The sequence below is a fragment of the Rattus rattus genome, chromosome 1 (assembly GCF_011064425.1).
Source record: "Rattus rattus isolate New Zealand chromosome 1, Rrattus_CSIRO_v1, whole genome shotgun sequence".
NCBI classification, from domain to species: Eukaryota; Metazoa; Chordata; class Mammalia; order Rodentia; family Muridae; genus Rattus; species Rattus rattus.
In genome coordinates, this window is record NC_046154.1 from 252,164,302 (window position 1) to 252,181,736 (window position 17,435).

The 17,435-nt window shown below is 46.9% G+C and overlaps 1 protein-coding gene across 1 annotated transcript; it reads right to left on the reverse strand.

Annotated features, from left to right (window-relative positions):
• Positions 1 to 4,081: 4,081 nt before the first annotated feature.
• LOC116890159 (cytochrome P450 2D26-like) lies at positions 4,082 to 8,063 on the reverse strand. The gene is given in 10 exon segments (XM_032890894.1): positions 4,082 to 4,260; positions 4,361 to 4,502; positions 4,833 to 5,020; positions 5,208 to 5,349; positions 5,531 to 5,707; positions 6,371 to 6,531; positions 6,605 to 6,757; positions 6,999 to 7,170; positions 7,771 to 7,823; positions 7,826 to 8,063. Coding segments are annotated over 10 exon segments (1,500 nt in total). The 5' UTR covers positions 7,959 to 8,063.
• Positions 8,064 to 17,435: the final 9,372 nt, after the last annotated feature.

Here is a 17,435-nt window from a genome sequence, read left to right on the forward strand (position 1 = left end):
GAAGGAAGGATGGGCGGGAGAGAAGTTTGAAGGAAGAGGAGGAGACTAGGGGAGAGAGGAGGAGAAGAGACGGAGAGAGGGGAGAGAAGCCATGGCAGGTGATGTTAAGATTCTGCTCTGTGTATTTACAGGTTGTTATCAATGTTCCTAAGGGATGGATGGTACCGGGCTTTGTATGTTTAAGTGGGCAATTATATCTTACCAATTGGATCTAAGATTACTGTGTTGTGTGTTCTTTTATGGGAGGGTTGAGTGTAGGAAAGTGTGCGGCTGGGCTGTGTTTCCACCACTTGGGGCACCGTGGCGCGGACCTAGCGGGGTAAAAGAAAACTACTCTTTTTTACATTTATATTTTTACAACAACACTTGATTACTTTGCCTTTGATCTAAGTACTGACCCTAACCTATGCAAGTACCTAGAATGGAATAAGCTGACTGGGAAAAAAATATACCTGCTTCAGCCTCAGCACGGGCTGGAGTCATGTTATAATGTTGTCTAATTCTCTTTTTTCTTTTCAATCCTCACTCCCTTTCTTGAGACCCTGCTGACTGACTGAGCTAGCATGGTCACTCATTTGATTCCATTTAATATTCATGAACAGAAGATTTAGCTCCATTTCACCTCCTGGTGCCCCTTTAATACACAAACCATATATTTTATACGTTCTTTCTCAGCTTGCTGTGCTTGTTAAAAAGGTTCTTCCTGAGATTTAACCAGAGAACAAAGTTTCTGTTGGGCTCTTTTGAGATTTCCTTTTTCAATGTAATTAACATAAATCATGTAGTTGCTTCAGACAAGGACAGAAAGCAGCCACCTTCTTCACCAAAATAACGAGATGATTACATCACCACTGCTCTCACCTTACAAGCTTATAATGTGGGAAGAAGACACATGTACACTCACAGTCTGGCTCTAACCAATAAGACCTAGCTGTTCTGCCCTGCGTTACCCACATTCCTCCATTCGAGCAGGTTCCTCTGCATCAAGTACCCCCCACGTGTTCTCCATAATGCTGTGGCCAAACACTAGCACATGTCCCTTGTGCTCTTCCTTGAAATCAGTGACTGTGGCTTGATGACCAGATCATGTAGCACCACAAGTTAGCACTAATCTGTTGCTTCCTATGTCCCAGGCCCCTCTCTGACCAACCAAGGCCCACGTGAGCTCTTGACTTCAGAGCTGGGCACGAAGCCTAGATTGTTTGCACCAGTGTCTTCTACAGTGTGCACTGATCAGGGCCTCTACCTTAAAGACACCTGCAAGGGGGACACATCTCTCCACTGTTGTATTAAATAGGGCCAGAGGTCAGAATATCTCCAAAACAAACAAATAAACAACCAAACAAAAAACCAAACAAACAAAAATGCCCATCAGACTTTAAGAACTAGGCTGCGTAAACAAGATTCCATGTGTGTGTGTTTGGTACTTATTGTACCCAGGTCCTCACAAGTATTGGACAAATGCTTTATCACTGGTCTACATCCACAGCCTGATATCTAGACCTTGTGGCTAGCAATGTCACATCTTCTAAATCACCTCAGATATGACTTACTCAGCTGTGACCTTAGCAGGGCCTGAAAACTGACATTGGGCCTCTTAGCCTCCTACTATGTATAAATAAAGTCAGGTGTCTTGTGGCAGGCAGCAAGGTCCCAGAGCACAGAGTGTGTTTCTCCCTTTGAATTCTTGGTTAAAATGCTACATTGACCCTGGTCCCTCTTCCATACCATCAAGAACCCATCCTTTAATGGAAGCAGAAAAGACTTGCATTTCCATTCCTTCTGACTTGTGCAACCAAGGCCAAGTCAGCTCTCATGTCTTGCCCCAATTCCTGGTCTTTCTGTGCATACTTTGCATTGCAAAAGTGCAAAGTATCCTCAGTCCCTGACCTGCCTGTCAGGCAGAAATGGCTAAAGCTGCTACTTGGGTTATAGACCCCTGTTTGTCCTGTGACTCCAGAACCATAGTGTGTTTCTACAGCTGCTATGATCTCTGTTGCCATTCTTTCCCATCTCTCTGTGGGTATGAATCATACAACATGCTCTCTGAAGTCACACACTACATGTTGCCATGTATGTTGTGGCAGGGGGCCTGCAGGCAGTTTGAATTCCAGAACTGCCATCAGTGCATCAGGTCAACCAGAATATGACCCCACTTCATCTCCAGTCAGCTACCTAATGGATACATGACTGCTCATAGTTCTTTCTGGAAATATCTTGTATCAACCACAATAACCTCCAAAGATCAGGAAGGAGACCTCTTACTGCAACCTGGCATCTGGTCCCCTAGAAAGGAGGAAAGGCTGTCTATTATCCTCTACCCTGAGTTGAGCTCTTGTCTTTCTCTCAGTCTGGTTGCTGGGAGAGGCCAGACTCCTCTAGGAAGGTCTGCCTCTTAGTTTCCCTCTTCTTCTCCATCCATCCCCTGACTGGTGCTTATTCAGTGCAGGGCATGAGATATAGAGCTGATTCCACAGGGGGTGTGAACTGGTATTGGTGTGTGAACTGTGAGTACAGGGCATAAGTGTCCAGTGGACTCCTGCTCCAAGGTGCATGATCATGAGTTACTCATCTGACATGCAACATGCAGATACAAGGCTCTAAAGGACATTACTTCAGACTAGAGTAAGACTTTCCAGCACCAATAGAAAGGGGTAATAGGAGGGCTGTAGAGATCATTCAGCAGGGAAGAGCACTGGTTTTTCTTCCAGAGAGCCCAGGCTTGACTCCCACATCCACAGGATGATATAAAACAGAACTCAAATCCCTGGGGATCTGATGCTCTATTCAGTTCTCTCTACACAGTGTACACATGCAGGCAAATACCCATGGATTTACAATAAAAATGAAGGGGAGAGGTGGGACAAGGAGGAGTGTGTGGTAAACATGATTACTTCTGTAGGCACAAGGAAAGGTTCTGGGAATATAATTTCCCCATCATAATGAGTGTTTGGTCCTGATCATTCTACAAACCGGTGTGTGGCTAATCATGAGCTATGGGGGGAACATCCTTAATATTCCTATGAAAATGAAGTCTGTGGGAGAACATTTCTTTTCACAAAAGCAAACTCAAAATCAGTGTCTGCACTCAGGTGTCTTTCAAGGCATGCAATATACATCAGGGTCTTGGGTTGCTGTGGGCTGGCCTCAGATTTTATGGAGGCTAAAATGAGCCTTGTGCAGTGTCGCATGCCTCTAGAACAGTCCACCCTCACCCCACCAAACACACACACTTTCAAGTCTTCAAAATACTTGAACATTCCTACTAAGTAGCATCCAACACATTATCACACACAGTTGCAGGGAGGACCGGTCTAGGTCTGGACAGGTGTTCCCAGATGGAACTGTGAGATCGTGTCCATCTTCCTGGAGTCGATCTGTCCATTTTTGCTATCACCGATGTCTTCCACATCCTTTGACTATAGAAAGTCTGACTGTGAAGACAGCAGCTGTTCTGGTTATGTGAGAGGTGTTATCCACCATTTGTGGCTCTTCAGGGTTTGGGGACCTACGCCAACATTGTCACCAGAACAAGACTTCTGCTGATTTCTAGCATAAACCATTCACACTTTCCTCACAGTATTGCTTGAGTCTGACTTCTGTTCACATGCATTGATAGGTCTTTTTGTGTGATATACAGTGAAGCAGAGACCATCCACACAGCTACCTCTCCTCCTACTTTATCTGAATGCTTCCCTCTCTCCTCAATCCCATTGCCTCTTCCCTTCTCCCTTCATCATTCCATGATGACTATCTACTTGTCCTGACCCCCCTTGTTGAGAAACGTTCTCATTAAGTAGTCTAAGCTGTATACCCCATGCCTGCCTTTGAACTTCACACGTGCTGGCATCTATTTCCCTTTTGCTTTACTGAAGGCGACTGCTCCTGGAGTCTCACCACATAAAAGTTGTAAATAGGTTAGGCTGTCATAGAGGGACAAGGAGGATTACAGACTGTTGTCTTAGGACACACTTGAGACCAGGGTGGGAATTGGACCAGGAATCTGAGTTGCAGATCCAGAAGTTGTTTATTGGACATCAATCAACCCAAACTGGGGAGAAGAATGGAGCCCCTGCCCCTGCTAGCGAACCACTACACAGAGTTGGTAAGGCTGTGGAGTAACTGGCAATGCGTAGACGCCATGGTCGCTGGGCTGGGGCTGTCCGGCGGGCACGGAGAAGCTGAAGCGCTGCAGGAGGCAGGTGAAGAAGAGGAAGAGCTCCATGCGGGCCAGGGGCTCCCCCAGGCATGCTCTGCGGCCTGTGGTGGGACAGGGGCTCAATCAGTCTGGGGCCTGATTGGAGCTCCACCCTCCCAGTCACCCTGGGAATAGACAGGGAGTCAGGCCCCCCAGAGGTACCTGCTGAGAATGGCATGAAGGCCTCATGCTTCACAAAGTTGCCCTGGGCATCCAGGAAGTGTTCTGGATGGAAGCGGAGGGGCTTCTCCCAGACGGTCTCATCCTTCAGCACGGAGGACAGGTTGGGGATGAGGGTTGTCCCCTGGTAAGAGGGCACATGGTGTGAAAATGGACTGGGTTGCAGCTGCCTAGACACTGGCCACCAAGTTCTCACGCATTGTCTCTACCTCACACACTGGATCCTTTTATTAAACCTCAACCCCAGAGCCTCCCAGAACCTTCTCTGGTCCATTCAAACCCTTGTGAGAAAGCTCCTATCTGCAGCTCTTCCTAATACCCCTGAAGTTCATTTCACTGGCTGTCCTCTTCTCCAGCGGATCTTGGGCAATGGCTCCAGTGTCCTCACACCCAGGTTGATTCCATTCCCTTGTTTGCCTATTGTGGATTCTGGGAACAGAGTGTGTATGCCTACCTTGGGGATGAGGAAGCCTTGGAATTTAATGTCTCGGGATGTCATATGTGGTACATTTGTTGGGACGATGTCTGCAAAGCGCTGCACCTCATGGATGACAGCATTGGTGAACGGCATTCGTGCCTGGTCTGCCATCTCTGGACGACGCACCTGCCCTATGACCTCATCAATCTCCTGGTGGACTCGGCCTAGATAGATGGCATCTCTTCAGTGAAAGGAGCTCATCCTTCAACTTCTACCACTGGGTTAGTAAGATAGATAGGGCTCATACCAGACACATGGGAAACTACGTCAAGCTAAGGCAGGAACCACTAGTTTCTCAGATACCTCTGCCTTTCTTCCCCTGACCTCCCTCCCATCCACAGCCAGGCTCACGCTGCACATCTGGATGCAGGATCATGAGCAGAAGGGCCCAGGACAGTGTGGTTGAGGTGGTCACCATCCCCGCCATGAACAGGTCAATCACCACCAAGCGCAGATTTTCATCATTGAAGCTGCTCTCAGGATTCCCCTTGGCCTGGTCAGGCAGAAAGGGCTGGTTCAGTAGGGAAAGGAAGTCCCATCATGGCCTCCTATTGTTCCTTGGGAGCCTAGGGGCTGAGTCACTTGGTGATGCGAGGATACCACACATCTGACCTCACTGCTCACAAGACCGCAGCCCACAATCCCTGGCTACACATCTTAGAGCTTCCAATCACCTTTTGCATCTCTGCTAGGAAGGCATCAGTCATGTCTCGGGGCGGCTGGGCAGGATCCCAGCTTTTCTTGTGCTCCATTAACATCTTATCCACTAAGGCTATAAATGAATTGAGCTTGGGGAACACTTTGCCAGGTAGCCCAGGAATCTGAAGGAGAATTGGGATTGCGTTCAGCACCTGTGAAAGAAACAAAACAGGTCCAGTTGCTTTAATCTCTAATTAAGAATTCATTATTTTATTCATGTATCATTGTGTGTGCACACACATGTGCATGTACTTGCATGTACACTTTTGCAGGTGTGTAGTGGCTCATTATTTTGTGGTCAGAGAACAACTTAAAGAGTTAGTTCTATCCCTTATATGGGACTCAGGGATCCAGCTCAGGTCTCCAGGCTTGCTTGGTGAACTCCTTTACCCTCTTTTGCCCCTGACTGCTGTTTCTGCCCAGTGTTCCCCTAGACCAGTCACAGTTCCCGTGTTCTTCCACAGTGGACTCAGGGTCTGTTTGTCCCTACTCATCACCTGCTTCTTCCTCAATTCTAGCCTGCTTGCTCTCTAGTAGCCAAGGGTGAGGAAAGAAACATTCTACTTTTCAAATATAACAGGATTGTGTGGTTTCCCTACACACAGAGGGCAGAGGTTTACCCACTTTCTGCAGCCATTGACCTTGGTTGGCTCGTCCCCTCCAGTTTATTTAAGGTTCTTCAATGCTCAAGCCTTTCTCCCTGCAATTGACTATCACCCGAGGCCCTGGCCCCCAAACACCCTGGATTCATTCATACTTGCTCCAAAGGATTTACAGCACAGGGGTGGTCGTGTCCGCTGCTCTGAGCTACATACCTCTGCCATGAAGCTGGTGTCCTCTCCAAAGCTCTCCTTCAATGTTTTGAGCATCCTGTTGAAGAAAGGGTCCTCATACTCAAATCGACGAGCATAAACAAGGGAGGCAATCACGTTGCTCACAGCTTTACTCAGGAGGATGCTGGGATTGAAGGGATATTCTAGGAACAGAGATGCAAGCAAGTCATGGCATTGCTCATTAGTCTCTACCCACACTCTCCATCTTAAACCTACCAGCCTCCTTGGTGAAGGTGTCACAGAGGTGGCCGGCCTCCTCTGTCACCCACTGCTCCAGTGATTTCTTGCCCACGCCGAAGTCACGCAGGGTGGACACAGAGAATCGTCTCTGCTCTTTCCACTCAGGCCCGTAAGGTGCAAGGACCACACCTGCAGACACATCTGTGTGTGACCAAGGATGCAGGGCTATGCTGTCTCCTCTGTTCCCAACACGTCCCTGTAGTTAGTGTTAGCAGTCAGTCCCCAACATTTTTCTAGCACATATGGGCACTGTCAGCTCCACCCTCCATCTTCAATTGCCTGACAACACATCTCCATTAGGCCTGCCCATCTTCAGCTCTCCCCTCTCAAGCCCTATTCTCCCTGCCTTGCCCACACTATAGCGCTTTGCCTTTTGATTTGTGCCCATAGCCCAGGTGATTGTAGATGGGCAGTAGGGGGCGGTCAGAAGTGTCCTCTCCATAGGTCACCAGCAGTTCCCGCACGGCCTTCAGCCCGTTGATCACAACTACAGGCTTCCAGGCTATTTGTAGGCTGAACACGTCACCATAGCGGCTTCGAAGCTGAAATAGGGGACAGAGTACATAGGTAGTAATGGTCCCCAGCAGAAGATCAACGTTCCTCACACAAGTCTTTGTCCCTGACCCCCCATCTCTCTCTCTCTCTCTCTCTCTCTCTCTCTCTCTCTCTCTCTCTCTCTCTCTCTGTGTGTGTGTGTGTGTGTGTGTGTGTGCATGTGCAAATATATGATGGTACTTATTGAACCTTGTTCCTACATATGCTGGGCAAATGCTCTATCACAGACTTGCATCCCCAGCCTGTGGTTGGGTCACCTTGTAGCTTGACAACCATATCTTCTCAACTCTGCAAAGGACTCAGCAAATATTATCATTCAGCAGAGACCCAGCCTGAGTAAGGTCCTTGGGTCCCTTCCTACTCCACCATACCAGAGGAAATTCAGGTTTCTGAGATGGGAATCCAGGCCTGAGACCACACAGCAGAAAGAGACTATAGCACAGCTGGTCCCTCTCACCACTTTGTTTTCCTAACAACACTTTTTTCCTCTTGGGGCCATCTTCCTGTCTTTTTCTTTACCTTCAGCAACACCACATGCTACCTCATGCACTCTGACCTCTACTGTACTCCACCACCATCTTTCTTACCTTGTATAAGCTTATATGGCATGTTCTCAAGTCCACCTGCAGCAGGTTTCCCAGCCAGGGAGTGGCACAGGGCCGGGAGGGTAGTGGGCAGTCCAGAACTTGCGCCGGTGCACCAGGTCCACCAGAAGCAAGAAGACGGCTGTGAATATGACCACAGCCCAGAGGTCATCTCCAATCAGCAGCCCCATGGCTGCCCCACGGCTTGCAGGCTTTTGAAGGAATACTTGTCCAGACACTTAGAATCAGGAAAGATCCTCTTACAACAGACTGGGAACCTTGTCCCTTAAAAGGGGGTAAGGCTGCACTTTGTTCCCTAAATTGAGCCAAGTAGCTGTGTTAATGTTCAAACAGAGCCTGTATGGGGAAAGGGGGTGTCAGAAAAGTCCAGGGAAAATAAACATCAGAGGTTCTTGCCCTTTTTTCTCTTCTGTGGTGCTTATCCAGGGGAGTGGCATTGATATCTCCACAGAAAGCAGCATAGTGGTTATGTTGGGCTGGACATTTTGAGCAAGGCGAGCACATAACATGGACCCTTCCTCAGTGTGCAAGCTGCTGGTTTGCCATATGGGCAGAGATCCACGGGGCCTGAGGGCATTGTCTCAGATTGGAAGAGGAACTTTTGGAAGTTTCCAGAAACACTTGACTAGTCAGACATGGGGTCTGACTGACACCATGGCCACTATCAGTATGCAGCAAGGGCCACTGAAGTGGCTTGTGTGGGTAGCTGATGAGAGTGAGGGAGAGGCAGTGTGAGGAAGGTAACTCCAGCGTGAGAAGCCTTGAATACAGGTAGAAGGTCGTTCAACTCTCATGGATGGCCAAATTCAAAACCTAGGGACTTCTTAGCTCTCACCTGACAAAGCTGAAAGGTTGTCACCAATTGTCAATAGAGTCCTGGGGAGACCAGCTAGGTGTCCAGGTGCTTGTCACATGGAGACCACTATCTAATTTTATTCATCCTTGTATTCTTGATAGGTCAATCCCTGTGGGTCTGTCAAAGGCACCCTGATTCCCACACCCCTTAAAACCAGTTACCCTGAAGGGACGGTAGGTGTTTTGCCTGACTCCTGGGCACCAGGCCCTGTCACTAGCCGCAGCCCCCCATATATTTGTTGCCATCAGTCATGTAAGGGCAATGTCCCAAGCCCCTCCACATGGAGAGGAGGTGACCACAGGTCAGGTTGGTTCAAGACAGATCTCCATTATAATGAGGTACCTAAAAGCCTGGCTTAGCCAATAACCTTTCCTTCCCAGACACTCATCCCTGCAAAAGTTATTTAATCTCAGGCCCACCCTCAGAAGTGGGGTTCAGTTCTACTCATCCACTTTCCACCATGACAATAAAGGCCTTAAAACCGTGGCCTCTCTCTTTTCATTGGGATCTGCTACAGGGAGCCAAAGAGAAGGCCTTAGAAGGTCTCACTGTGTTCCCAGCAGCAGCCACCAAACTACACCATACCTGCCCTCTTCAAGCCAAGGACTTCCCCTGCGGGACCAGCTGGAGCCCCCCCCCTTCCCACTCAGCCTCGTGCTAGATCCAGTCTACGGGACCCCACTGTGTTCTCAGCTCTTCCACAGTTTCCAGTGGTGCCTGGATGTCCAAGAGCTTGAGAACCAGATGGCCCAGCCTCCTTGCTGGACCAGGGACCACTGAGCCAGCTCCAGCTGTGTCCCTGTGACTCAGACTGCACTTCCCCCACCCCCGGACACTACAGCCTGACACCCACCCAGCGTCAATGTGGGGTAAGCACAGTCAACTTCCTGTGTCCTGCCTTCCCAAGCGGCTGAGCCCTATGGTAGAGTGGACGCAGGACCCACAACCGTACAAAGCCCTGTGCTAACAGTCCTCTTAAGAGAGATGGAGAGGTGCTTCCTCGTGCTACATGGGCAGTGTTTTTGAGATATTTGTGAATATTGCCACACACTGGGGTAAGACCATCCTGGAGGCTCAAGAACCATGTTGTTGTCAGGACACAAGGAGCTTACAGGTACTACAGGACACAGCACCCAGGTGTGAGAACAAGTTCCACTGACTGGTTTTTGTGGTTGAGTGGCAGTGGGAAGAAGGTGGCTGGTGGCTACAGCCGCCGGATTGTTTTTTAATTTACTTTTATTTTTTATTGGATTTTTTATTTACATTTCAAATGTGATCCCCTTTCCTGGTTTCATTTATAAACTCCCTATCCTACCTCCCCTCTCCCTTCTTCTATGAGAATGTTCCCCCCCAACAACCCTCCCCTCCCACCTCCCCACCCTCACATTCTCCTATACTGGGGGTGGGGAGGATCTAGCCTTGGCAAGACCAATGGCTTCTCCTCCCATTGGTGCCCAACAAGGCCATCTTTTGCTACATATGCAGCTGGAGCCATGGGTCTGTCCATGTGTACTCTTTGAATGGTGGTTTAGTCCCTGGGAGCTCTGGTTGGTTGGTATTGTTTTTATGGGGTTACAAGCCCTTTTAGCTCCTCAATTCTTTCTCTAACTCCTCCAATAGAGACTCTGTTCTCAGGTCATCGGTTGACTCCAGGCATTCGCCTCTGGATTCTTGTGTTCAGGTTTGAGGCTGCTGAGTTGATTGGGAAAGCCAAACTCAGAACCTAGAAGCATCTTAGGTCTCAGACCAAAGCTAAGAAACTTTGAAAAACTGTTGAGAGTCCCAGAGTCCTGTCGGTTGGACCAGGTACTTCTCACGGGGTGGCCTCTGTCTCGTTTTCACCCTTTGTTTCTTGGTGGGTCAGTCTTTTCCTTGTCAGCCTTCTCCATGGAGAGAGGTAAAGCTTCCCGCATGCTAGAGTCCTGTGGGCTGGGTGAGCAGATCACTCCCCATCTCCCCAAGCCCTACCCCACCTACCCCTGGTGCCCACCCCACCCTCACCCCACCCCCACTTCAGCCCCGGTCTCACTGCATGTTCCTGCCTATTCCTCTTGGCCCTGCCCAGCTGAGTTATGGTAAAATGGCAGCTTGGACTGATGGACAAACAAGGTTCCTGTAGCTTTATCCTGGCACATAAGGAACTGCTGCACAGTACAGGAGTCAATGTAGGTTCGTGCCAGGGGTGGAGTATGGGAGACAACTGAGATGCGGTTACTGAGAAGCTTAGGCAGGAAGGCTTCTTCTAGGATGATACAGGATCAGGTAAGCCCAGGACATGGATGTTAGTACCAGGACCATCTGTCTCTGCAGCAGTCTCTGTGTCTTTGGGGTATCATATATAGTGCTGACTTGGTGTTGGCCTCCAATGTGGCATGGAACAACTCAGGCCTGATTTTCCTGCTACATGTAAGTGAGCCCTGGTGTGGGAGGTCACACAGTGTGTGCTGTAAAAGGTTTCCTGGTTTCCTACCAGCTCTTAGGAGAGACCTAGATGTTCTGCTGACCATCTGTGTGGGTAGCCTGCAGGCCCTGTCCACTTCCCTTCACCCTCAGTCCGTGTCCTCCCATCCATGGGAACCCCGTGGCCTGTCAGGATCATGTGACTTTAGGGGGAATGGGGTCTGCATATTCATGTCAGCAGCACAGGTGCCCATGTCCACAACAGGAAGCTGGGACTGAGTCCCTGATCATCAAAGGGCAGCAGTGCTCCCAGGTTTGCAATTCTCTACACACATGCCAACAGATAACTGATCACTGTCCTTTGGACTCCACTGTAAGTGTGCCAGTGAACCTGGGCACATCTCTCCTGGACTCTGTCCTGTGCACAGTTTGTTCCCTCTTCTGCCTTGGATCTACTTCATTTCACTGCAATGATGACCAGTAGTGAGTCTCAGGCCATCTCTAGGTCTACCTTCTTTCCCTAAGCATTGTGGGAAGTGTAATGTGACTCACCTGGATGATTGTGACTTGAATATTGCCTTGGGAAAGTTTAGTTTGGGCAAAGGATGGCCAAGGTTGGCTAGATTTGCTGATGTTTTCATCCATGAATGGTAACTGTACCCCTCATGGTTTGAGGACACGGTGTCTTCAATTACCATGGGCTGTGACCTGTGAAAACTGAAAGCACAAAACCAACACTTGAGATGATGTATTGGGTATGAAATGAAAGGTAAAGTATTGAGAATCAACCTCATAGTTTATTTGTAGGCGAGTACTTTCTGTATCCCAAAAAAGCACACAAAGGGGACTGCTGAGCAGGATGATAACCAGAACCAAACTCCACTTCCTCCTACATGCCGAGGAAGTCCTTGGGGTCTGTAAAACTGTTCTCACAAATAGACTTATGTTCCCATAGAATATAGTCCGAGAACTCCAAGTATCAAAGAAATAAGGCCATACTGGGTTTTTGTAATCGCTAAAATCAGTCATGTCAGAGGTCACTTCCTGGTTGCTGAATTGCTTTGGTGGCTAAAAACCCACCACCCAGCCCAACGGTCTCAGTTGTAGTGGATCACTCCTACTTGAACCAACTTCCTCTTACCTCTGCATAAACATACAGCACACACCCCTACTTATACCTAAATAAAAAATTTAAAAAAAGTAAATAAGCAAATAAAAATTATGTTCTTTAACACAGTCACTGTTAAAGGGAGGAAGAGATACAAACCACGGGGGCAAGAAACTCATGGGAATACAGAGATCTGACAAGACAGTAAGAACCAGAAATAAAATGATATAGCACATGTCTGTAGCAAGCATGAGCCAAAGACTTGCATATCTGCAAAGGGAACAAACACAACAAGCACATAGACAATGCCCACTGTCACTTACTATTAGGACCATGAGGACCCAAGCACACTTTGTGGTTCTACCAAAATAGCCTGAGATACACAGGATTCCAGGGGGGCAGAGCTGGCAGAGCCTTGTGCATTCTTCATAGAATGTCAACAGGCACTGAGGACAACTGCACAGGAATTCCTCAACAAAACTACTAAGGATGCTATCACCCAGCAATCCCACTTTTAATACACGTACAGGAAGCAAAAGAGAGTCCCAGAAGGGTTGTTGGACATCCATGCCCACAGCTACATTGTTCACAAGTATCCAATGACAGATAGACATACAAAAGAGGGACAGTAATGGTCCCCCTTTTCCATGGTAGTAAGCTCCAAGACACTCTAAAATGGCTGAGAGAGCTAAACTATGAAACAGAATGTGGCTTTTCCTATGGGGCTCAAGGAAGTGGATATTTGTCTTAGTTGGGGTTTTACTGCTGTGAAGGGACACCATGATCAAGGCAACTCTTACAAAAAACAACATAGAGTTGGGGCTGGCATACAGTTTCAGAGGTTTACTACATTATCATCAAATGAGAGCATGGCAGTGTCTAAGTAGGCATGGTTCAGGCAGAGCTGAGAGTTCTATATCTTCATCTGATGGATGCTAGCAAAATACTGCCTTCCAGGTAGCCACAATGAGTCTTTAAGCCCATACCCTCAGTGATACACCTTCTCCAACAGGCCACACTTTCTCATATTGCCACTGCCTGGACCACGCATATACAAACCGTAACATTTCACTCTCTGGACCCCATAGGTTTGTTCTAACAAATGAGTCTATGGAGGTCATATCTAAACATAGCATAATCAAAAATACATTTAGTCCAACTTCCCAAGTCTCCATAGTCTATAGCAGTCTCAACAGTGTTAATAATCCAAAGTTCAGAGTCTCTTCTGAGATTCACCTAATCACATCACTGTAATCCCCAAGACAAGACAGAAACCAGCTCAGCAAACTCCAAACATCTCACGTCTGATGTCAAAGCCGTCTTCAGATCTCCAACTCTCTTTCCATCTTTGTTGACTGCAACAAACTTCTTTCTCCTGGGCTGGTTCTGCTCCCTGTTAGCAGCTCTCCTCAGCAGATAACCCACGGCTCTGGCATCTTGAACATCTTGGGGTCTCCAAGGCAACTTCAATGTTAGAGCTTCTTGTTTCAGTATCCGGGATCCACGAATGATCCTCTGGGCTCCTCCAAAGGGCTGGCCTCACTTCTCCAGTTCTGCCCTCTGTAGCACCCCAAGCTCCCGTTGAACTACTGTTGCTGTTCTTGGTGATCATCCCATGGTACTGGCATCTCTAATAAACTGTAACCAGGCTTCATCAAGAGCCACTCATAGGCGCTCTTCACGTGCCAATCTTCAACTCCTTTGCATGACCCCTTCAATCTTGGCCCATCAACTGCAACTGAGGCTGCTCCTTCACCAGTGGGCTTCCATGACCTCTCACAGTGTCAAATCTCAGCTGCTCTTCATGACCCCTTCATGCCTTCAAACCCAGTACCACCTGGGCGACTCTCACACATTACCAAATCCACTGCAGCCTGAGGTACAACCTTGGCTATCTCTGGAACACAGCTTCTTTGTGTTCTCAGAAAACATTTCCAAGATTTCTTCTCAGTGATACTGGTCTCTTCTTAATCCCCACTAATTTCTTAGCTCCAGCAAACCAGCAGCAATTGTCACAGCTGTCCCTTTGCTACTCTGAACTGTATTGCTAGTGCCATGTGGTCAAAGCTTCTAAGTTTGCTGCCTTCTGGGGCTGGACCAAGACATCCTTGTTCTATTACATTTTCACCAGCTTTCTGTTTTCCAACTCATTCATTGCTTAGCTATGGCTGTCTTGGAACTTGTTCTGTACACTGACTTTGAACTCCAAGATCTGTATGGCTGTCCCTATGCAATATGATGAAAGGTGTGGTGTACCAAGCCTGGATTTAATGTTTCCCTCACTTAGAACTTGCTCTTTTCTAGACCGGCCTTGAACTCAGAGGGCTGCTTGTCTTTGCCTCCTGGGATAAAGGCTTGCACTACCATGCCAGAATCTAAATTTAGGTTGGTGGAATCTTGCACAAGGTCATTACCCCCTTAATTAAATGTAATATCCTTGAGCACAGGATTCAGCTTCATTTCACTTCCTGGTGCCCCTCTAATACTTGAACCATTTACTTTATATTTTAATTTTCTCAACATGCTATGCCTGTTTTAAGTGCACTCCATGAGACTTAACTGGAGAATTAAGTTTCTGGTAGGCTTTTTTGAGACTTAGTTTGTCAATGTAATTAATATAAATCTCTGAAAGTTAGTTTCAGGTACACTCTTCAGACAAGGACAGAAAGCAGCCACATTCTTCACTAAAATACCACAAAAACAGCCTCTAGGCCACATACTGAAATTCTTCTTCCCCAGTGACCCATCTTGGGCCAGATCTGCATCCTTCAAATCAATGTCAAAAACAAAGACTTTCATTTTTTTCTTTTTTTTATTGGATATATTTCTTATTTACATATCAAATAACAAAGTCTTTCATATTGCTACTAGGATAGCACATTAAGTGCCACTCAAAGCATTCCAGTGTTTTTCAAATCCAAAATCCCCAAATCCACATCTTTCCAGACAAAAGTATGGTCAGGTCTATCGCAGCAATACCCCAGTCCCTGGTGCCAACTTCTGGTTTGGTTAGGGGTTTACTGCTCAGAATAGACACCATGACCAAGACAAGTCTTATAAAGGACATCATTTCATTAGGCTCATATGTTCAGCATTTCAGTTCAATATCTTCAAGATGGGAGCATGGCAGCATCCAGGCAGGCATGATGCAGACAGAGCTGAGAGTTCTACATCTTCATCTGAAGGCTAGTAGGGAAAATTGAAATCCAGGCAGCTTCTATGAGGTTCTTAAAGCCACCAGGCCATATGTTATGATAGTGACACTCCCTTTGCTGAGCATATACAAATGACCACATCACCTCTTCAGGCAGGAATAAAACAGGCTGTAGAACAAGAGGAAGATATGTTTCACAATGACCTGTGTATGAAGCAGAGGATCAACAAGGGAACCCTGTTAGATACCACACTCCAATTCCTTTTAATCAGATGAAAGAATTAAAACTTGCCTGTGCTCAGCATGGAGCTACTGCCCCATTCACCATGGCTATCTTAGATGCCCTGTCCACTGAGGCTCTTCTGCCTGCAGACCGGAAACAGTTACCTCCTGCATGTTTGGGAGGAGGCCATCATTTGTTATGGAAAGTGGAATTGTTTCAAAAATGTCAGCCGACAGTCAAGTAAATGGTATAGCTCACAATTGTGTTACTTAAAAGATGTTAGCAGGATTCAATATCAGGAAATACAGAATCAATTATGTTTTAATCCTGGTACATGTTCTCAAATTGGCACTGCCGCTCACAGGGCTTTCAATACTTTGCCTACTAAAGGGCATTTGTCCCAAGATATCCAGCAATGAGGCAGGGACCTGATGTTTGTATCACGAGTTTGTAGATAGGTTGATGCAAGAAAGAGGGAGAATGTTTATAGAGGCTAATGCTGCAATGTTTTTAGCAAAGTAACTGGCATATGAGAATGAAAACACAGCCTGTCAGACTGCCGTAAGACCTTACAGAATGACTGGAACTATTACAGACTATATTAGATTGTGTTCCTACATTGGTCCCTGTTATGTGCAGCATGTGGCCATGGCCATTGCAGTACAGGGAAAAACTATACAACAAGTTTAGTTTCAGCCATGGGAAAAGGACAGAGGAGGATTAGTGGGTATCCTTGAAGTTGTTTTAGGTGTGGATAGATAGGGCTTCAAGTGAGAAATTGTCCAAAAAGTACTAAGGAATATAGTAATGAGAGAAAACCAGGAAGCGACCCATGCAAGAGAGGGACACATTGGGCTAATGGATGCAGGTCTGAGAGATGACTTAGGAAATCTTCTCTCTCCAAGAAATGGGAGAGGGGGCCAGACCCAGGCCCCAAAACAATGTTCTGGAGCACTGCAGTTCATTTCTCAGCAAAACAATCCTTTCAGAATCTTTTCTGATCCAGCCCAGGCAGTGCAGGACTAGACCTCAGTCCCTACACAGAATTAACTCCTGAAATGGGGATGCAGGCTCACCTACTGGAATTTATGCCCCATATTATCAGGAACTATAGGATTGTTTCTAGGAAGAAGCAGTGCCACTGTGGCAGGGTTGATGATTGTCTCAGGACCTGTAGATGCAGATTATACTGGGGAAATTAAATTATGACTTCTTCACCTACCCATATTTCTGTAATTCAACCAGGACAGAGAATTGCTTATGACTCTTTATATTATTAGTTATGACAAAAAATAAAGTTAAAACTAATGTTCGAGGAGCAAAAAGAATTGTTTCTTCCAATGTTTATTCAAGCAATTAAAACTGAAAGGCCTGAGCTCTCTTTAAGAGTAAATGGAAAAAATTTACAGGGCTACTGGACACAGGAGCAGATGTATTGTAACATCTTCTAGTCACTCGCCTGGATCTTGGCCTAAAACAACCCCCATTACTCTCTTACAAAGGATAAGGCAAAGTCAGAGTCCTGAGCAAAGCACGGATCTCTTACATTGGGAGGATGAAGAAGGCCACCAAGGATATTTTCAACCTTACATTGTTTCATCCCTGATTGTTAATTTGTGGGAAGAGATATAATGCAGGACATGAGAGTCTTTTTATATAGTCCAAAGGACAAGGTTCACAACAAATGTGTGATTGTGGTTATTTGCCTAACCAAGGATTAAGAAAACAAAATCTATGGAAAATGAGAATACATTGTAGTTACCCCAGAGAAGGACAACCAGGCCTAGACTATTTTTTAGACCACTCTAGCACTCTAGCAGATTAAATTATCTGGAAAAGTGATGTTCCTGTATGGGTGGATCAGTGTTCTCTTTCTTCCTTCAGAAAATATTCTGGCACCTCCACA